This window comes from Molossus molossus, unplaced genomic scaffold (assembly GCF_014108415.1).
Source record: "Molossus molossus isolate mMolMol1 unplaced genomic scaffold, mMolMol1.p scaffold_m16_p_20, whole genome shotgun sequence".
Lineage (NCBI taxonomy): Eukaryota > Metazoa > Chordata > Mammalia > Chiroptera > Molossidae > Molossus > Molossus molossus.
Genome location: NW_023425356.1, coordinates 15683232 through 15705193, shown reverse-complemented (window position 1 = coordinate 15705193; position 21962 = coordinate 15683232). Strand labels below are relative to the sequence as shown.

The 21962-nt window shown below is 45.8% G+C and overlaps 1 protein-coding gene and 1 non-coding gene across 3 annotated transcripts in view; both read left to right on the top strand.

Annotated features, from left to right (window-relative positions):
- Positions 1–4744: 4744 nt before the first annotated feature.
- LOC118638037 lies at positions 4745–4806 on the top strand. Its single transcript, XR_004961005.1, has one exon. It is a non-coding gene; the product is annotated as a U7 small nuclear RNA (small nuclear RNA).
- Positions 4807–10483: 5677 nt separating this feature from the next.
- Positions 10484–21962, top strand: part of IGSF3 (immunoglobulin superfamily member 3) — a 98092-nt gene continuing 86613 nt past the window's right edge. Inside the window, exons 1-2 of one of the 2 annotated variants that reach the window (XM_036273141.1) lie at positions 10484–10623; positions 11295–11969. In XM_036273141.1, the coding sequence (XP_036129034.1) occupies positions 11927–11969 (43 nt within the window). In that variant the 5' untranslated portion in view covers positions 10484–10623; positions 11295–11926. The remainder of the gene's footprint in view (positions 10624–11294; positions 11970–21962) is intronic. The other variant, XM_036273140.1, reaches the window with a different exon arrangement.

Sequence of the window (21962 nt, the reverse complement as noted above, 5' to 3'; positions counted from 1 at the left end):
ATGCCCTAGGGGTGGGGATGGCCACGTGGTGACCCTCTGGCCAACATCTTTGTGGTGTGACTTCACTCTGCCTTGCTGGACTTGCATTGCTGATCTAATCCACAGTTATGAAAGAAAAGAAAAGGAGGAGAAGGACAAGGAGGAAGAAAAGTGTGGGACTAACCCAGCCAGTGTGGCTCAGGGGATTGAGCGTCTTTTTATGGACTGAGAAGTCAGGGTTTGATTCCTAATCAGGACACATGCCCAAGTTGTGGGCTTGATCCCCAGTAGGGGGCATGCAGGAGGCTGTAGATCAATGTATCTTTCTCACATCGATATTTCTATTTCTCTCTCCCTAAAAAAAAAAAAAAAAATCAATAAAAACTTATTTATTTATTTATTTATTTATTTATTTATTTATTTATTTATTCATTCATTCATTTAAGAGTAAGTGTGGGACTAGAAAGAGATAGAGGTCCAGGAACCATCCAGCTGCCTCCTAACTCTACAGTAGAATGAATACAGGACCACCAGCAAAGCACCTGAAAATAATAAAAAAGGAACCACTTTGAAATAGACTTGCAGCTGCCTTGCATGTCTTCCACCTCCAACCTTTAGAATGTTAAACAGGCATATGAACTCAGGGCTGGGCCTGAAGCCACACTGTATACCAAGTTACTATTTGCAAAGATAACAAGAAAGCAGATAATTTGACTACTGGACTGAAAGTTAAGGACATTGTTTATAATTAGCAAAACTAATTAGATTATCTGCACCTATAGCGACGCCTTCCATGGATGTAATTGTTCCCCTTCCCTTTCTCGCAAATACCCCTTGCCTTTGTCTCCTAATTGGAACACTATTTGAACTTCTGCCTGAATCAGTGCTTCCTGAATAGCTGTTCTTTTGTATCTCAAATAAATGCTTATTGCCTCTCACTTTGGCTTTTATTTTTAGGTTAACACACCCATGGGAGGACAAGTATGTTCCCTCTACGTCCCCCAGCTCATGGTACCCCTTTCAAACCCTGGTGTTAGGTCTGTCCTTTTTTCCTCATGGCAACCTGGCTTCCCAGGCTGAAAACAAGCCTTTTCATAAGCAGCAGAACTTTGGGAACAGATCTAACCCCACCCCATCCGCACTCCCAGGCCCCTTTGCTCACTCCCCTCCCCCCGCAGCTGGCCTCAGGCAAGATTCGGCCTCACTCAGATCTGGGGTGGGATTCAGAAATGGTTGTGAATTCCCACCACTACTCGGGGTGACAGGGCTCTGCGGTGGGTGAGGATGAAAGGGAACCACAGACTGTCTGACATCTGGCGGCCAGGAGTGGGCTGAGGCTCTGCTGAATTCCACAAGTCCGCCATTGTTGCCACCTAGGCTATTTGGTCTTGTGACAGATATACACAGGCACATATTTTTGAAAAGTTGTTTTTTACAGTCTAGGACAAATACAAACGGCTGTGTTTGATAGAGTCTGGAGAAAAATACCAACTACTGTGTTTGGGTTATCATATGATAGCTCACAAAGAAAAGGGGCTTTGTTCTATATTGTTTTTTAAGCCAATTAAATATTTAAAATCTGCCACGAGATTCCTGCTGTTTAAGTGGGGATACTTCAGATATATTTCATAGCCATATGGGTGGTTATTTAATTTAAGGATTTCTCTTTTTTCCTTTCTTCCTCCCTCCCGCCCTCTTTTTTTCTTCCTTTCATTCTTTCTCTCTTGCTTTTTCTCTCTCACTTTATCTCTTTGCTCTTTTGCTCTCTCTTTTCTTTTTCCTTCCCTTCTCTCTCTCTCTCTCTCTCTCTCTCTCTCTCTGCTTTCTTTTCTTTCCCTCTGCTCCTTCCTTAATTCCTTCCTCTTCCCAATTTTTCTTCTTTGGCTCAATCTCTCTTTCCCTATTTCTTTTCTTTCCTTTCTGCTCCCCCACCCCTTGTCTATAAATGGAAAATTGTAAGAAAAAGAAAGATGGGGGGGGGGTCATAGAAATTATAAGCGTTTATGAAAGAATCTTGTTTATGTTCATGTTGTGATCATTTGTGTTGTGAACTCAAGGCACGTGTGTGGGCTTCTAAACACTGTCAGCTTGTTGCTTCTCTGTCTTTGGTTAAGATCAAGTATGGGTAACACTGTCAGCTTCCTGTGGAGATGCTTTCCCTGATTAAGTCCCAAGGCCCAGGGATCTGGGCTGGCGTGGGACTTGGGAATCCCAGGGAGATGAGCAGTGGTGGTGGAGGGCTGATGTTCCTTGCCAGGGGTTTTTGTAGATGAAACTAAAGCAGGTGATCAGTAATGAAGGCTTTATAGGTATATAAGAAGAAACAAAAAATTGATCTCCTACTTGTTTGTATGAACCATCTGTCCAAAGCAGTTTGTTGTCTGCTACACCAAGGACTAAGTCACCCAGAGGAAGCTCATGAAATGCCCCCAAAGACCTGGCTGCTGCCACTTTCTGGAGCCCAGGAGGTGGTGTTCCACTCTGTGGGCTTGAGTGCCTGCTAGGTACCTGGTACAGCGTGGGGAGCGGAAGGCATGGTTCTATCAGTCAGCCTTCAAGAAACTCACCGGGTAACACATACATGTAAACAAACTACCTAAATCAGTGAAAAAGCACTACCCTGGAGGTCTAGACAGAGCTTTCCTGGGTGATTAACTCAGTGCTGGGAGGAGGCAAGCAGGGTGAGGAGAGGAGGGGTGCTCCATAGAGAAGCTGATGCTTCCATTGTTGCTACATGAAGGGTGGGAGTCACCAAGCTGATGGGAAGGGGAAAGAGAAAAGGCAGACCTAGCAGAATAATAGCATATACAAAGGCACATCCAGGAAACTATCAGTAACTAGATAAGACCAGATCAAAGTGGGAAGAATCAAGAGCACAGAAAAACTGGAGAAAGATCAAGAGCAATTGGGGAATGGGGGTGTGCTTACAACCCATTTGAAGGAGTTTGACTCTTCTGTAAACAATTGGCAGCCCCAGAGATAAGGTCTGGTGATATCCAGGTAGAACATTTCAAAAGGCAGTTGGCTTTATAAGTGTAAAACTAAAAAAAGGGACCAGGCTGGAAATGCCAATTAAAGAGTTGTCTACTGAGAGGAAGGTAGAGACCATAGGGTTAGGGGAGAAGGGGACCACAGACAGAGTACACTGGGATGGGGAGCTATTCCGACCTGTTTCTCACACCCCATATCTAATATAACAGGAAGAATTGTCAGCTCTCCCTTCAAAGTATATCCCGAATTCACTTCTCTCCACCTCCATCACCACCACCCCAGTCTAAGCCTCCATCATCTCTCACCTGGACCATGCAATAATCTACTAATTGATCTCCTTGCTTCTATTTCTGCTTCCCTATCATCTGTTTCTTATACAACAGTCAGACTGGCCTTTGAAAAATGTAAATTAGTCCTGTCACTTTTAATGCTCTAAGCCATCCAATGGTTTCCTTTGACTCTTGGAATACAACCCAAATTCCCATGAGACCCAAATGATCTGGCCTTCGCCTTCCTTTCTGGACGCACCCTCCACCAACCTCTCTCCCGCTCTCGCTGTTCCTGCCACACTGACTTTGTCACTTATATTCCTCTGAGCACGGAATGCTCTCCCCCCAGATCTTTCTGTGGTTTCAACTTCTCTAACAAACTCTTCAAGTTTGAATTTGATTTCTTTAAACATAGTAAGCATAGTTGCTCTGTGGGTTGTGTGGGATGACTCCAATATATTAAGGTTTTGTGGGCCTGCTTCAGTTTTCTGTTTCTGCTGGTTCTCACTCACATGGTCTTATTTCCTGGTTACAGCTGACTGAAAGCTGGAAATTTCACTTGGGAGTAATTTGAGGCCCAGGGTAAGAGCCTCTTTTCCTGGAAGGATCTATATTTGCTTCCAGAATGTGCCTTCTACCATTCCCAGTTCAGAACCAATTCAACCCAAATTCTAGGGTTAAATGTCTCCTTGCCTTCAGAGGTCACCCAAAGCTCAGCTGAGTTTTGCAGATATTTATTGCATATCCACAGTTGTCCTCAGGACAGACAGTAGCTCTGAGTGACAGTCCTCTTCTTCTCCTAACGTTTGCCCATAATTCCTTGCCACTTTACTAACTTTATTCTTAACATTATTTAAATTGTGTTCAGGTATTTTAACTGACACTGGGAAAATGGGTCCACATTTCCTGGTCTGACAATACCAAGAGCAGCAGTCCTTCTTCCCCCATTTCTCTGAGATCCAATTCCTCATACAGATCGCTGTGCCAATGTCATCTCCTCAGGGAAGGCTTCCATGACTGCCACATCGAATGTGGCCACCTCCACGCCTGCATTTTCTCCTTTGTCTTTCTTCAGAGCACTTACCATCCTTTGACATTTGGTGGCATATTTATTTGCCTACTTATTTATTGTCTAGAATTTACTAGACAATAAGAATTTACTCATTCATTCAACAAATGTTTTTTGAGCACATCCTATGTGCTAGGCCTTATTTTAAGCATAGACATACACTAGAGACCAGATTTTGGCCCACAGGGAACCTACATGCTCATGGGAAAGACAGATAATAAACAGAAAAATAAATACAGAATTTGACTTCATGAGGATAGACGCTTACTCACTTTCTTTAGCACCCCAGGGTGGAGAACAGTGCTTTATGTTACATTATTGTTAAATATTTGTTAATATTTTTTAAGACTTATATTTTTTTAATTGTGTTTTTTCCTTTATTGATTTTAGAGAGAGAGGAAGTGGGAGGGAGAGAGAGATAGAAACATCGAAGAGAGAGTGCTTACAGCTCTTTTTGAATTTGTCTAGTAGGTCTTCGGTTTTTACCAGAAGGCTCTAAAAAAAAAAAAAGAAAAATGGCCGCATGCCCCACACTGGGGATCAGGCCTACAACCTGGCCATGTGTCCTGACTGGGAATCGAACTGGCGACCTCTTGGTGCACGGGTCTCTGCTCAACTGCTGAGCAACACCAGCTGGACTTTGTTAATTTTTTTAAAAGAAAAAGTTCTTGTCTTATTATTATTATTTTTGTAATTCTATTCTGTCTTCATATATATTTTCATTTTGTTTGTTTGTTTGTTTTTAAACTTACCTTTATTGTTGAATGTATTACAAATGTCCCCCATTGATCCCCTTCTCCTCAATCCCGACCCCCTCCTGCCTTCCCCACACTATTGTCTGTGTCCATTGATTATGTATATATGTATAGAAATTCTTTACTTTATCTCTTCCTGCCCTCCCTCCCCCCTTCCCTTTGAGGTTCATCAGTCTAACAACCACTTTGTACTTGTTAATTTCTTCATCCTTTTCACCCATCCCCCTAGCCCCCTCCCATCTGTCAAGCAACAAAAAGTTCTCTGTATCTGTGAGTCTGTTTCTGTTCTACTTGCTCATGTTGTTTGTAGATTCAATTGTTGATACATATGTATTAATTGCCATTTTATTGTTCATAGTTTTGTTCTTCTTGTCCTTCAAGAAGACCCTTCAACATTTCATATAATGCTGGTTTGGTGGTGATGAACTCCTTTAGCTTTTTCTTGTCTGGGAAACTCTTGATATGGCCATCAATTCTAAATGATAGCTTTGCAGGATAGAGTAATCTTGGTTGTAGGTTATTGTTTTTCATCACCTTGAATATCTCTTGCCACTCCCTTCTGGCCTGCAAAGTTTCTTTTGAGAAATGAGCTGACAGTCTTATAGGAGCTCCTCTGTAGGTAATGGACTGCTTTTCTCTTGCTGCTTTTTAAAGATTCTCTTTGTCTTTCATCTTTGGCATTTTGATGATGGTGTGTCCTATTGTAGTAGGTGTCCTATAGGGTCTAGTGGCACAGCCTTTCTGGTCGCCCCATCTGGGCCATCGAGGTGCACCCCTGGTGTGGACTGTACACCATTCTGTTGTAACTGAGTGTTGATTGCTGTTGGCACATCAGTGGGAGGAATTTACTCAGGCTGATCAACTGCAAGAACTGGCTGTGCCCACTGACCATTGGCCTCTGACTCCCTTGGATGATCAGCTGTGTAGGGGCCTAACACAGAGAGCAAGACTTACTTCAGCAGGTAAGTGGACCCACTGAGTCCCCTCCTTGAGTGTGTCATTCGTGGAGGTGGTTGGGTGGTGGTGCTTCGATGTGTACTGAAGCTGTCCACTGGGTGTGCTGGCTCTGGGGCAAGGTCAACCACTGCCTGTGTTCTATCTGGGGCCACCAGGCATAAGCTAAAAAGTGATCTGCCCATGGCTGCTTCTTGTGCTGGGCTTGGAGGTGCCCAGGAAAAGCCAAGTTGTGAACCAAGGCTGGTTGCTTGTTGTGCCAGGCCTGGGGCCACTTAACAAGACTTATGGTGCTCACTGAGATCAGATGCTGTTTGTTTGAGAGATTTTAGGATCTGAAGCAGGATCCAAGACAGGCCAATCCTATGGTAAAGCCATTGGAAACAGCTTGGGTGGGTCTGAAAGCTGGGTGGGGTGGGGCCTCAGGGAGTCAGCAGGGCGGGGCAACCAGTGTGAGCCAGGTTGCTGGAGTCCCAGATATGGCGGCTGTCTGCCGCCCCAGGGAAGGGCTCAACAAAGGAACAACGGCCTCTGGGAGCAGTCTGTCCAGGAGAAAGTTGACTCTCTAGCCCTCATGCAGGTGCCAAACAGCTCAGTTCTTCCCCCTATGTTTCTGGTGCCTTTCAAACTGCTTCCCCCATGCTGGAGCCCAGAAAGAGTGAGTCCCTTTAAGAGGAACTGCCTGGGGCTCCAGCAGCCTCAGCCTCCCTCAGCCTCAGTTCCTGTTGGTTTTTCAGCCAAAAGTTGTGGGGACTTCTCTTCCTGGCACTGGAACCCTGAGCGGGGCTCCTGGTGTGGGACGGGGACCCCTCAGTCCTCAGGGAAGACCTTCCCAGCCAAAGTGTCCTCCTGATTTTTATCCACCACACGTGGGTGTGGGACCAGCCCATGCGCCTCCGTCCCTCCTACCAGTCTGGATGTGGCTTCTTTTTTGATGTCATAGTTGTAGGACTTCCATTCAGCTCAATTTCAGGCAGGTCTGAATGCTGGTTGTTCTGTAGTTTAGTTGTAATTTTGAGGTGGTTGTGGGAGGAGGCAAGCACCGCTTTAACTTACGCCACCATCTTTTAAATATTACTTTTCCGTATTATTTAATCACTAGTGTTTCAATTGTATTGTTGGTTTACTGCTTTCTTCCTCTTACGCATATTAAAGGTTACATAGGCTTGTGTGTTGTCTAGGAAATATAATCACCATTTATTATATTACTGTTATGGGAAAATGTGTTCTGAGATCTAAATAATTAACTTCCAAGTGAACTTTTGGAAACTGTCAGCTGGGCTCATATACATTGGTGAGATTTGCCAATGTCTGTCTTCGCAGTCTTTTACAGAAAGAGGCAACATGCCAGCCAAATCAGGCCAGACGGCCCTGGCGACCAGAGGGGTAGCAGATGTCTCAGAGAGAGCCCCTCACATCCAGACGGCTCTGTTCTGCTATATGCTTATGGTTGTTTGGAATCTTAGACCATCAGATCCCCCATGCGAGGACAAAAGCTCTATGATCAAACTAACACTTTTTGTTTTTTCACCAGGGGGGCCAAGCAAAATTCTTAAGGATCTTCCACCTGGACAGCAGTGTGGTTGAAAGTGACAGCGAGTTCTGGCAGCCAGCCCAGCTGCCTGGGACATTGAGAGAGAGGGAGGGAGAGATTGGGTTCAGCCAATCTAGTCCAGAGAAGTCACTCCAATGTGACAAGTGTTATGGCATTCAGCCTGAGCCAGAATCATTGCCTCCCCACAGGCTCCGGGTCATGTGTGTTCTCTAACAAAGAGGGGAGTTCATGAGAGAAGAACACAGGCTGTGAGCCAGAGCTGGGCATGAGAAGAAAGAGATCTCAGGCTGCTATTGGGTTTGAAGAGAAAAACCAGGATTTGCTGAGATTTGGGAAAAGAGGAATGGAGAGCAATGAAACACTCAAGGTTCAGGTGCAAAGGATGGAATATTGATGAAAAGGTGAATTCTCTTTTGATCTAGGTGACAAGCTATGCAGTTGAGAGACCTATCAATCAAAATCAGATATGGAATCATGGATTTGTGAAAAGCCATCATAAAATTTTGAGCTGGAAGAATCCAGTTTAGTCTCACACTGATGTTTGGATGGGGCCTGGGAATCTGCATTTAATGCTTGTGGAGTAATTCATGCACAGCCAGTTTGGGACCTTCTGACTAGTCTAATCAATTTCATTTTATGAAAGAAGAAATTTGGGTCTACAGAGGTCAAAAGACAGCAGAAGCAGCAGAGCCTGGACTGAAAGCTAGACTTTCTGGCTCCTGGTTCCCTGCTCCTTGGACTGTGTGGGATTCATAATTAGTGACGAGAATAGCTAATGAGGACTGAATACTAAGCAACAGGTATTTTGCTAAGTTCTTTTTTGTATCAGCTCATTTAATCCTTATAACCTCGCTGTGAAGGCAGGTGCTATTGTCATCCCCTGCTACAAAGAAACCAAGGGTGAGAGAGGTGAAGTCACTTGATCAGAGTTAAGTGATGGCAAATGCAGATCTGGGACACAGGCTTTCTTCTCTGTTCTTCGTCAGACGGAGAATAAGCCAGCACAGCTCTGGGGTTTTGTTGAGGAAGGACAGAGTCTTATTTCCTCCTCTGGGATAAATCAGTCTTGAGTTCCATGGGGGCAAATCCTGCTCCTTCTCCGACGCTAGATGGCGCACCTCAGGTTCTGAGCACCCACCTGTGCGGAAAGCCTTAGGGACCCACATTCTCTCTACCCTGATCTCAAGATATTAACAGTCAACTAGATTTTAATTTTTTTTTTTTTAAAGACAGATGGCATCCTGTGTGAGCTATTCCTAGTCTTCAGCTTCGGGATCCTTGCCTGTGTAGGAGGGTAATCACCAAGAAGAGAGCTTGCTCTCAGGAGAATTGTTGAGCGGCTGTTTTGCGGGGTAGAGAGCTTTGCTCTTTCTACTTGGCATTTCAAAGTGCAGTAGAGTAATTAATATCCTTGCTGTGAGCACCAAGTATCAGGCTGTCTTTATACAAAATACCTTGCCCTCAACTTTCTTCTGACAAAAAAGGAAGTTGGCTAACCTATCTCCCGTTTTTTTTCCCGTTTGTATCTTTATGTCATTTATGGCCTTTCATTACAGCTACAGTAGGTCTGGAGACCTCATACTGGTAAAATCACTAGCCATATCTTAACCACAAACAAATTTTGTGTTGTTGTTTTCCCATGGGGTTTTATTTATTTTGAAACACTAGCTTCCAATGAAAATCAATTAGGAAGCATTAAATGAAAATCTGGATTCCCCATTTTTCTTAAAAAGTAGGAACATCAGACAACACTGGGCCTTCGTTCCCAACTGTGACACTTTGCTGACGCATGTTTCTTCTCTGCTCATTTCTTTCACTTTCTTAGAGCCTAGTTTGGGCCCAACAGAGATTTCTGGTCTCTCTCCCCACTCTGGGTCTGCCAGGATGCTGACTCCAAGGCCTGGGACTCCTCACTGTCTCCTCTCTCTTCCAGTGCTTCCTGCTGTTTTGATCTACTTTGTTTCCATTTCCTCTGAGAAGCCTTCCTGGGTGACCAGCTCCCCCCTCCTCATACCTTCACCCCCGACACAGGGCCCACATCCCTACATGGGCTTCCTTAGCACTGTGTGTGTGTGTGTGTGTGTGTGTGTGTGTGTGTGTTTGCCATACCTGTTTTATTGTCTTCACACTAGACTGCAAGCTCCAGGAGGGCAGGACTGTCCCAGTCTATCTTGGTCACCTTGTGACGGTGCCTACCCAGCACTTGTGTGTGTTGGATAAGCACTGAATTAATGAAAATGCACTTGCTTGGATAGGACTTCCTCATAAAATAATTATAGCTTACATTTGCTGAGTGCCTAAGATGTGGCAGGCAGCATTCTATTTTACACGTGTATAAAGGACATCTTTATATAAAGAGATGGGGAAACTAAGGCACAGAGAGTATCTCGACCAAGGTTTGTCTTGAAGTGGAGGAACCAGGGTGAGAACCCAGGGCTATTGTAGGGTCCAATCAGGCTCAACTTCTAGGAAATGTGGTCCTAGAGTGCGCTATATGGGGTTCCATTACGAACAGATGCAAGTCTTCTGCAAGGGCTTTGTTTTTGTGTTGCGGAGAGAAGACACACTCCTGTGCTGCCCTCCTCCAGGCCCTGGGTCTTCTGGGCTTCGGGAAGGGCCTGTGTATCTAGCCGGCAACCCGAGAGGCTGCGTGTGAACCTCTGGTTAACTTTCGGGGCTGCTGGCCCGCACGCCAGATGTGTCCAGGTCCTCGGGTGGCCCTCCCCACCGGCAGGTGCGGCACTGGCGTGCCCCTCCAGGTCCCCATCAGCCAGGGACCGCCCGGGCCCCAGCCCCACCGCGCGTCTCCGGGTCTGCGGGAAGGGGCGGGCCCGGGGGCGGTGCCTCTAGCTCCGGCCGCTGCTAGCGCCCCGCGCTCAGCCCGCCCGGGTGCAGCGCGGGGCTGAAGGGGGCGGGGACTTGGGAGGGGCTGAGCGCGGCGGCTGGTGCCGTAGCCGGAGGAGAGGGAGGAGGCGGTGCGTCCCCAGAGGCGTGCGCCCCGGCCCACCGACCGGCTGACTGACGGACGCAGAGAGAGAGGGCTGTGGTGAGGTGAGGGTCTCGGGAAGCGCGGGCGACGCGGGGAGGGGCAGGAAGGGGTGGCAGCGAAGGGAGCGGAGCCCCAGGAGGGCGCGGGGAGGGGCGGCGGCGTGCCGGGCGCCGGCTGCGCCGGGGGTCGGCCCCAGACCCTCCCCTGGCTGGTCGGGCGCACAGCGAGCGCGTCCTGGCAGCAGAAAGCGGAGCCTCGGCGCCCTTCTCCCTCCGTCTCTTTTCTTTCTACTCAGCGAAAAATAAACACCCGGGAAGGTGAAACAATAGCGGGGCCACCTGGGACGCGGCGCGCGCCGAGCTCCCACGTAGGGGGCGGGGGCCGGGGTGGAACCGGGAGCGCGGCCTTACCTCGGAGCCCCTTCCCGACTTGCCCCCCCCCCCCCGTGGGTGGGGCTGCCCGCCTTGCCGGGCTCCGTGGGAGGTGAAGGGAATTCCCAGGAGTGAAGCATTTGGCGAAAGTAAGGCAGGAACAATCGGGCTGCCCACAATTGCCCTGGTCTGGGCGGGGAAACTGAGGCGGAGGCGAACGCAGCGACTTGCCCAAGGTCAGAATGCAAAGGTGACTTGTCCTGGTCCGGGAGCGGCAGCCGGGTGTGGGGACCGGCTCAGCCCCTCTGGGTTTTGCGGCAGTCTTGTTGGCCTGTAATACATCTTTGTTGTGTTTGTTTTAGAAATCTGCTGGCCTTGTGGGACCGCCTCAGGGCTCCGAAACGCCAACTTGCTTCGTGTGTTCCGGGCAGGTCTGGGGCAGGTGGCAGCTCCTTGACCTCACATCATGGATGGAGACGGACTTTTTGGTGAAGAAACCCAAACAGCCGAGGCCCGCCAGGGCGATTGGGCTGTCAAAGGTTTTAACAAAACCTGCCCTATTCCCTTTGGGGAATCCGAATGAAGGAGAGTGCAGACACCTTCACTGGGAAGCCAAGGACATTTCTGTATAATCAGTGGATGAAAGGATTTTCTCAGACTCTTTCCCCTCTTTCCTTGAGGATTAATCCACCGCAATCAACAATTCCAGTGGAAACCGCAAGGCACACGATGTGGCAGAAGCCTAGCGCGCCTGCAGGATTGTTCTGGACCCTTCCTTTGCATAGGGGAGTTTGACACGCGACACCCGCTGCCCTCCCCTCCCCGACTGCCTCCTGCTGATCTCTTCTCTTTAACCTTTTCTTATTTTCTGGGTTAAATTCTGTTTCCAAAACTGCCCCCTGGAGCTCTAAGTGGATTGCCAGAAATGAGAGATTAAGACCTTGGGAGAGAAGGAAGCGCCCGCCTTGTGTTGTGTCTTCTCTCCTCTGCCGACATGAAGTGCTTTTTCCCGGTGCTGAGCTGTCTGGCCATCCTGGGTAAGTGGTGCTGCTATCAGTGCGATCAATAGGAAAGTTTAACCTGCTGTTGGTTCCTGTAATTCCTTGTGGTTCTTTCCCATCAACACTTGGCTTTTGAGACACCAGGAGGCAGCCGGTGTGACATGGGTTGGAATGAAGTACCAAGAGGCCCATTTCTGACCCAGGAAGAATGGTGGAATATTGTTTATTGTCCTTAAGAAGGAACATTTGCTGTCCTTAAAGTCTCTGTCCCAGGTCTTGTAGTGGTGAGGTCCCCCATCTCCCCATCATTGGTTTAGGGACTTAATGTAGGTGGTGGGCTGGTTCTTTGCAATATTACAAACATGGTGGTTGAGGGGCTTCACTTCTGATGGTCCTTATAAATTGCTAATGCGATGTGGAGCATTATTTCCTTCTGTTGGGGAGGTTGGCTTGGTGATGATGATGGGGAGGTAGGCGTGATTGGAAAAGGGGTTGAAGGGATGCTTTGCCCTACCTAAGTGGTTTGGATACACAAAAATGTTTGAAGGTACTCGTTATATGTACCTTCTGGCTCTGATCATTGCTCTGTCAGGAAGAGAGACTGGAGGGATTGAAGCTATTTGATTGGGGATGTATTAGGATTGGTTTTTGTGTCCTCTCGGAAGGTCAGAATGTGTAGAGCTGGATGAAGAAACTAGCCCTGAGAGGCAAACCTTTGACACCTCTCTTAAGGATTCTCTTCCCAGTGAAGAGCTCCTCCTTTGTCTAACACTTGTCCTTTCTCAAATTCAAAACTACTTTCAATACCATTGAGCTCCGTCTTATGTGTGGTGTCTTAGGACAATTATTGGGTCTAGGATGAGCTCCCTGGCCAGGATCAATCGATCTGTCTCTCTCCCTCTCTTCCTCCCTCCCCACTGCCTCACACCTCACACATGAGCACACCTCCTGCTCTCTCTGTATGGCTGGGTCTCCTGCATTCAGAACTGGTCATCACTGCTGCCTGTGGTCTGCTTCTCCAAATCTAGGTGTCTTGCATTTATGGAATTCATTCGTGACCTACTGACAGCGGAGATTGCTTTTGTGCACTGTCTACACCTTTGCAAGAGTTCACAGATGGCTGGAAAGAGAATGGACCTGAGTTAGAAAACCTGAGTTTCAATCTCAGCCTCACCGGGATTGACGTCTGAATCTCAGTGAAATATGGGACAAGGCCTCCGAGGCTATAAGGTGTCCTAAACATCTTGACTGCTTTGAAAAGTGTCTGAACACATAATAAATGTGTCCAGTCAGTGGTTCTCAAACTTAGGTACATGTTGAAATCACTGAGGGGAGCTTTTAAAAGTCCAGGTGGCAACCCCAGACCAATTAAACCAGATTGTCTGGGAGGGTGACCCAGGCATTGGGTTTTCAGCTCTCCTAGGTAATTCCAGTGTGTAGCGAGTTAAGGAACCAGCATGTAAGTTCATTAGAGCCAGCCCTCCTCGCCCCAACACACGCACAGACACCTGGTCTGGCAGCAAGTTTAGTCAGTCTTCTGCCCAGGTGTGTGTTAGGCTACAGTGCCTCCGTGTCTCCTGTGCGCTCAGGCAGACTCAAGAAGACAGGAAGCTCTCTGTTTGCCAGTCCTAAATATTGTACTGGTATTTGTTATATTGTATTTGTCATTCACTTAGTGTCTGGGTTTAAATCAGTAATTAGTGATTTATGTGGATTCAAGAGGACAAACAAGGAAAGCCCTCCAGGAGATTTGGGTGTGGGGCCGGTTGTGTGGCTAAGGCGGGAAAGAGGGCTGAGTGGTTGGTTGGGGCCCAGGGTAGAGGGAACCACTGACAGGAAAACAAGGAACTATGACATTTGTGCCCTTTGTTTCTTCTGGCGCTCAAGAAATGTAAGGCTGGGGCTTGTCCCTCTGCTGGGCCACTCTATGGGATGGAAGCTTGGGCCCTGGCACCTGGCACTGTTATCTTCCCTTCATTCCTGGCCTTGTGTATAAACAGGTGCCATGGAAGACAATGAGCATCAAGGTGGCATTGAAGGGGAACAGTGGCAGAAGACCAGATGTGGTGAGAGTGGGGAGGTTTGGAACTGTGGACGAACATATTAATTTCTGCCTGGGTTTTTGAGCCCCACTGGTGAAATCTCTTCTTTTTTCATCCCTCAGTGACTCTCAGAATGGTGGGGAGGGGACCTAGCTACTACTTTGTTAACCTTGGAGAGCAGAAGATATTTGGGGAGGGGACAAAACTGTGCTGGGGTCTTATTTCCTGCTTGCAAGTCAGGTGTGGTGTGATTCATGGGGCAGCATTCTTGCAGTGTAATGTAAATTAATGTGTAATGCCGATTTAAAATAGCAAAGAATTCCAAGGTTTATACCTGAGTGAGTCACACCCCTGGAGTAAAATTTTTGTGTGTGAAAAGAAGGATAAGACTAAGTGCTCTGCAAAGTGAGACTGGTCCAGGTGCAGCCAGCCTCCAGAAATGGCAATTTGAGTTAGAAAACCCTGTGACCGTATGTAAAGGGAAGGGAATACGGGGTAAATCTCCGAGATGCTTGTGACTCATTTGACATCATTAGGCCTGTGCTTCCTACTCTGTCCTTTGCCATATCTGGGATCCAGTTCCTTCTCTTCTCCCAGTCTGGGTACTGATTCCCACCCTCTTGAACACTGTCTTCTATTCCTGTTGTAGCTCTGGGTACCCCACCCGACTGGGGAGCCATTGGCTGCCACAGCCACCCTTGTTCCATTGCTAAAGCCTGGACCTGGTTGAATGATGAAGGGTAGAGGATGAGAGAGAGAGAGAGATCATGCAGGGGCTGTTGTGAATGCAGTATGAGTATGAAAAAGAGGGAATGAGAGGAGAGAAAGAGAGTTGGTTGTGACTGTGCCTGGGAGCAGCCTGAGTGAGTGACAGTGACATGGGACGATGACAACTATGTGGGGAGAAAAAGACTAGGATTTATGTTTGAGGAACAGGAAGGGAACCATCAGAAAAGATGAATACGAGCTTTAGGCGCATAAAGCAAATTTCGATTTTGCATTGCCATGAAGAGTTATGCCTCCCAGATCAGTGCTGATGCTGCAAACAAGAAGAAATAGCTTTAGATGTGTTAGCAACAAAAAAAGGAGGAGGCCTGGCCAGGTTGTTCAGTGGTTAGAGCTTTGGCCCAAGGACCAAAGAGAAATGGGTTCAATTCCCGGTCAAGGGCACCTTCCTGGGTTGCAGGTTTGATCCCTGGCCCCGGCTGGGGTTGTGCAGGAGGCAGTCAATCCATGTATTTCTCTCCCTTCCTCCCTTCCACTCGATCTAAAAACAAAAAATTAGTGGAAAAATACCCTCAGTTGAGTATTAACAAAGTAAATAAAATGCATAAATCCACATACATAGGATAACAAAGGAAATCAGTTATTCTGAAATGTAAATTATCAAAATATTAAAAAACAGGTTATGATATAGCATTCAATAACACATTAAATAACAAGGTCTAACAGTTATTATAATTTTTGCATAATGAAGAGTGAAAATGCTGTTTTGAGGTATCTGCATCAACTGTGATGTGATATGAAAGTATGTATGCTATCTGTTGTGACACAGTCACAGCTCCTGGAGACTTCACCATGATAGTTGCCGACATTCTAATCAAAGGAACTGTTAATGTTCACTGAGAAGTTAGCAGAGATAAAAATGTCGGGGTTTTTTGTTTGTTTTACCGTTTAAGTTCACATATGTCCTGAATCTATCTGCAGACCCCTGTGAAGTTCAGAGTTCAATGTCAGTGGTGGTTACTGGGGAAGACACTGGGCTGGGAGAAGACTTGGGCTGGGATTTCAGAATGGCAGGGTTTGGATGGGGAGGGCATTCGCTTCCCAGCAGAGTCCTGATAATTCAGTCAGAAGTCATAATGGTGGTAGGGTCGCCCTTTAGAGATCAGAGAAATGACTGTCAGTGGTTTTAGGTATCAGTTCATGTGGGACAATGTGGACATGGAGAATTGGCTTGGATGTGTAGAGTTGGGAATTTGGGCTTAGACTGGGACGCTAGAGCCCAGGCCTGGGAACTGGATGAAGTGGCTCCAGGTGCTGGCCTCCACGGTCACTGGCCTTGTGCATCCTGAGTTATGGCTCCTTGATTCATATTTTTAGGTTCTTTTGGGAGCTCCTCATTCACCACGATTGGACACCTGTTTCTTTGCTGTTTCAAAGTGAGCACAGCTATTCCTCATAAAGAGTTGGTTTTTTACTTTATGGAAATTTAGGACGCCTGTGTGTGAATTCCCCCTGATTTTCAGAGGGATAAATGATTGCATCAAAATCAAGCTTGTATTTGTAGAAAAACATGTTGCCAAATTCCCTCATCAAGAATCCTTTAGTAAGTGGGCTACAGTGGTAGTCACTTAAAAACCATGGCAGTGTACCTCCCTTAACTGGATTCCTCGATTAAGTGGGATTTTGTTTCTTATTTTTGAACTCTACTTTCATAAAGGCAAAAATCACAAGATGTGGTAGCAAGGATTTCTTCTAGAAAGGAGCTTCCAGGCCAGTCTCTACGTCTTCTGCATCTGTCATAGGAACACTGCAAGATCCTGAATCAACGATTAAATTATATTAACTCCACCCAGGCTGGAAAGTGGTCAGATGTCAAGTGTACTTTTAAAAGCTTTATAATAGGCTTTATAATAACACTAGTTGAAACAAAGTTTCTACCTAGCCCTCTTTTATCTTTCTAATTAAATTCACTCAAATACCCTATTCCCCATCATCCAGGTGACCCAGGCTTTGCTGGACACAACCCTAGCCCTGCCCTCTAGGAGATGATAATCTAAGGCCAGAGATAAAGCATATGGTGACTCCTTTTGCAAACGGCCAGGAAGACATTGATATATGCTGTCCGAGGACAGGCATTTATTGTGGAAGGAGACAAGGCAAGTGTGTTCTTGTTTTTAGCGGGAGGAGTAAGGGAATTCTGTCCAGGAGAAGGATGAGGCCAGACTAGGACAGGAGTGGTCATTCTGGAAAGGTTTTCTGGAAGAGCTGGAATGTTAGGCATTTCTTAAGAAACAGAAGAGTGAGGTCCTGGCAGAACCGTGGGGTGGAAGACACCGGGGGCACATGGGGCTTCTCAAGGGTGGAGAAGCTCATGTGTCGGTGGGCCAGGACCCTAAAAGTATTGCCTAGTAAGAACTGGAGAAGTTGTTTGGCATGGGGTTTGGGTATTTGGGCCAGAGATAGATGGAAGATACCAGAGAGCTTTGAGTGGGTATCCTGGAGGACCACCGGGAGGAGTGGCCTGGGAAGGCAGGAGGCCTTCTTGGAGGTGGCAAGCTCAGAGGGGAAGTGAAGCAACCTGTTCCTGTACCAAAGGATAGCTTTTGTGTATTCATCAAAACATCATCTTGGCAAAGACATTATAAAAAAAACTGTGAACTCAAAGAAATTGTTTAATCAGCCTTCTCGTGGTGGCCTCTGCCCCTCAACTTTCAGGTTCCTAGGCCTTCCTTTATTACAACAGGGGATAGGAATCTGATACCAGTGGTGTGCTTTTCCCCCATTATGATTCTATTTTTTTTTTAATCCTCACCCAAGGATATGTTTTTGTTGATTTTTAGAGAGGGGCGGGGAGAAAGAGAGAGAGAGAGAGGGAGACAGAGAGAGAGAGAGAGAGAGAAACGTTGATTGGTTGCCTCCCGTGTGTGCCCCGACTGGGAATTAAACCTACAACCTATATATGTGCCCTGACCAGGAGTTGAACACAACCTTTTGGTGTATGGGGCAACATTCCAACCAACTGAGCCACCTGGCCAGGGCCCCGTTACAATTCTTTGATGTGGTAGAGTAAGGTCAAGATTGTCTTAAATCCATGTTACTTTTGTGTATTTAATTGTTTTTATTTGTAACTCCCACACCCAGGAGTGCAGTCTGCTCCTCCTTTTTTTTTTTTGGTGACTTCTAAGAACACTGTTTCTACCCTCTGCAGGGCACTTGATCCTGCCTGTGGTATGTTGATAACAGAGCCTTGTCATGAGGGGGCTGCTAACCTCCTTCTCAAGAATGCCTTTTATTCACTCCCCTTCCCCCAGGAGCCCCATAAATTTGAAATCTTCTGTCTCCCAGAGAGACTGCATTTATTAAGTAGTATCATTCTGTTTTTCCTATGCAATAATTAGTATGATCTCACACTTGATATAATCCAGCTCTAAAGCAAATTAATCTGGTGCCCTGGGTTGCTGATGACCAAAGGACACAGAAGCCTGACCATTAGGTACCTTAGCCCTGTATCTTAGCAGTTTAGGGGAGGTGGTGTCATTTTGGTATTTTTGAAATCTCTTAAGGTGGCCAGCTTCTGGACCCCAAGTTACTCAGAGCTTAGACAACTAGGTTTTTGTTTGCTTTTGGCATGCGACAGGGCTTGCTGATCATTTGCCATGTCAGGAGAGTTCAAGACACTCCATGAATGTGACCGGTGTGCTGGTACAGAGAACAGTGACAGGCCAAACACACATGAAAATATTGTGCAGGCTCACTGGTGTCTGTGCGGTGTGTTTGCCCACCAATTGGTTGCATTGGTGAGTTTACTTGACTTTCAGTAGGAAGAGGAACAGGAGACCTGGGGTTGAGTAATTCATTGCTTCAGGTCAAACCCATCTATCCCGTCCTGGCCAGGTATAACCTACTCCCCTTTTTTCTTGGTCTTTGTTTTTAAAGACTTCCAGAGAATGAAATTTCACAACCTCTTAGATGTAACACCCTCATCAGGAAACTTTAATTTTGATTTGAATTAAGTCATAATTTAGAACAGCAGATAAAGTGCTTTAGAGTAAACATATATAAACATAAACTGATGAGACACTGGTTTCAATTTTACAAGGCAGCTTATATTTGTTTGCTTTATTTTTTTGAATTTTAATTTTCTTTTTTGCCAGAGATAACAGGTGAATATAATTCTGTTGTAAAAAAAAATCCAAACAGTACAGACAGAAAGTGAAATGTGAAAGTTCCTGTCTGCCCTATGCCCCTTATTGAGTCTGATATATATTCTTCACAGTTTGATACATAGTCTTTCAGACCTTATCTTTAAGTTCTGTGCATATATGCATAGAAATACAGACATTTTTCTGACATAAATGGAACCATAAAGAATATATTGTTCAACAACTTGATTTTAAAGGGGTGATTTACTTCCCTATTTTTCAGGCTTAATTTTATGGCCATATCAGAACTGATTTGGTTATTTTATAGCTGGTTGAAACTATAATTTGTGACATCATTGGGGAGTAGTGAGCCTCATTCAATAGCTAGATAACGGAATAATTTTTCAAGAGCAAGAGTCATAATAAAAACGCTACCCTTAAATTTTAATGATTTTATGAAAATAATTCACTTGTTTATTCTGAATATTTTCTCCAAAAATACAAATTTAACAAATTAAGCACACACATATTTTATTGACTATTTTAGTTACAATTTTGAAACTATGTTGAATTAAAATTAAGCCTTTTTAAAAGTTGTTAAGAGGACAACCACAAATGCTGGGTTTTGTGTCTGATTCTATCAAGTGTTTTGTCTTGTTCATAGACAAAAACAAAAAGGAGAGAAGTTTTCCTGCCTTTTCAATTCTCACATGATTCTTCCATTTAGAATGAACTGGACCAGAGTCACCTCCGAGGCTGCTGGCTACCAGACAGAAAAGACCTTAACCCAAAGGAAGAGAACTTTTTTCTCTAGCCCTGCAGAAGCAGCTCTTACTGTTAAGAAGATTGTTATTTCAGAGTATGGGTTACTTCTTAGGTTAACGAGTATGACTTTCTTTAAAACCCCAGGAGCCACTGAAGGTTTCTTGGATGGTTCACCTTTAGACCTGATTTTTAGCATAGTCACTGTTTGGAGGGATGGTTGTTGGATTCATATGTCACCACTGGTCTATTAGAATCTTCTTATAATACTTTCCTAAGAAGACTTTTGTGTTTGTTTACCCAGCGTCTGAGTGCCTGCTGCAAGCACTCAGTGTTCTGTTATCTCTCACACCGAGAACTAGGTAAAATCACAATGAACATTTTAAGTAGTCACCTGCTATGTATTTTAATCTTTAATAAATAGATTAATTAAGAACACTGACATTAGGGAGCTCTTTTCTATCCCTAAGGTAAGTCTTTTCTTATTATTACTTAAAATCTTTTCTGCCTATTTTGTTCTCTTCTTTAGCAGCCGTGAATTACAAATACCACAGGCAGCCCTGATGTAGGGCCCTTTAGGAGTAAGAGAAGAATACCAATGACATGGGGCAAAGGGGGTGGTGGGTCCATAAGGGCAGCTTCTTTCTTTTGAAAATTCACAAGTATATTGAGTCCTGGATATGTAGAATGTCCTTATTTACTGCTGGGGATATTGCCTTGCCTTTGGAATTGGGAATTTCATACTTAGCCCTAAATTTCTAGGAAGCCAGAACAAATGAGAAATAGAACAATCCCTACTTTCCAGCAGGTAGGAGACAGCATGCAACCTGGCTTTCTCGAGGACCCTTATGCTGGGGTGTGGTGGAGGTAAAGTTGATCTTCTCTCCTACTTTGTACTTGGCCTCTCGGAGTCCCTACAGAGTGACTTCTCTCAGGAATCCATGTGAGGGGAGGCTGAGGGATAGCTCAGGACCCTCACCAATGTGAGGCCTGTTTTCCAGAAGCTGCTTTGTCAGCTCAGTGGGGTGCAGGCTCTTCCAGGTAGGCACCTTGCCAGGTAGCCTCCCCCTTTGCTTCAACCCTAAAAAGACATCGATTTGCACTTTTTGCACAAATTTGCACTTTTTGCACAAATTTGCACTTTTTGCACACGTCACTGCTTCCTTCTCTAGAGTCCTTAGTCTGCAGGTCCCAGGCAGACTGTGCACTGGGCCTGGTAGGGATGGCTTTAGCCCCAAGCAGATGGGGGCTGCCCCCAGGAGCCTGTGCGCAGGGCCATCCTTCACCCACAGGCAGTACCCTCCCAGGCCTTTCTGGTTTTCTTTGTTAGTTCTGTTTTGCAGTGGTTTTGTGTCGGTTCGTAGATGGATGGCCTGTTGGGAATTCTGCTTCACAGATGGACATGTCTGCTAGTTTATTAGAGGAGCGATTGTGCAGATAGTTTTGTTCTAGGCTCACCCTGAAACAGACAACCCTTTATGACATGGTTTAGAGATGATTTGCTGAACAGTTTCTTAATGTCTCCTGATGTTTTGGTACAAATGATAGCTTGCCGAACAGTTTTGCAATCTGCCTTCTGGCATTTCGTTACAAAAGATCAAGCCCGCATTCCCAGCAGCTTACCTGGCGCTTTCTCCTTCCCTCTGTCGCAGTGGGTGATGGCCTGGGGTTGGGTGTCCAGCACGTCTCTGGCTGTGAGGAAGCTATCCTGTCTCCTTTATCACATTGCTGTCACAATCCAGCTCTTTGAGTAGCTCCCCTGTGCAGTGGACGTCTAGAAGGGAGAAAGATGGAGAACTAATGTGCCTCTAGACTTGAGAATTTGTTTTGGAAGAATCTTTATGGATCTCATGTGTAATCCTTTTATTTTAAAGGGGAATTATTCTGGAGATGAGGAAAAGACTGTGTTGGCCTGGGTAGGGGGAGAATGGAAGGAGGACTGGAAACCCCCTAACAGAAGAGAAAGAGACTCTGGTGTATGTAGTCTTTGTTTTAATTAAAACGTTACGCAATACAAACATTTGCTTTCCCACTCGTAACCCCGCCATAGAGGAACTGTCATTTCCCATAGTTGGAATTTGGGGAGAGCCAGGCCTCATTTGAGGACAAGGCCAGATTCACTCTAGGCTTGGGGGAAAGTAAGTAAATATGAGCCTTGAGAGCAGTGGTATTTATGGTGAATTTATGATGACTGTATTTGCCTCCTTGTCATAATTTATTCAGCAGCCCCGATGTCCTGGTGCTGGTGCTGTGCCCGTCAGTAATCTGATTCTTGTTTTCTTCTGCACATCTTCCCTTTTGCAAACGTATGGGCATCTAGCCTTAATCAAGGAGGCTTTTCCTCTGTCATCAGTAAC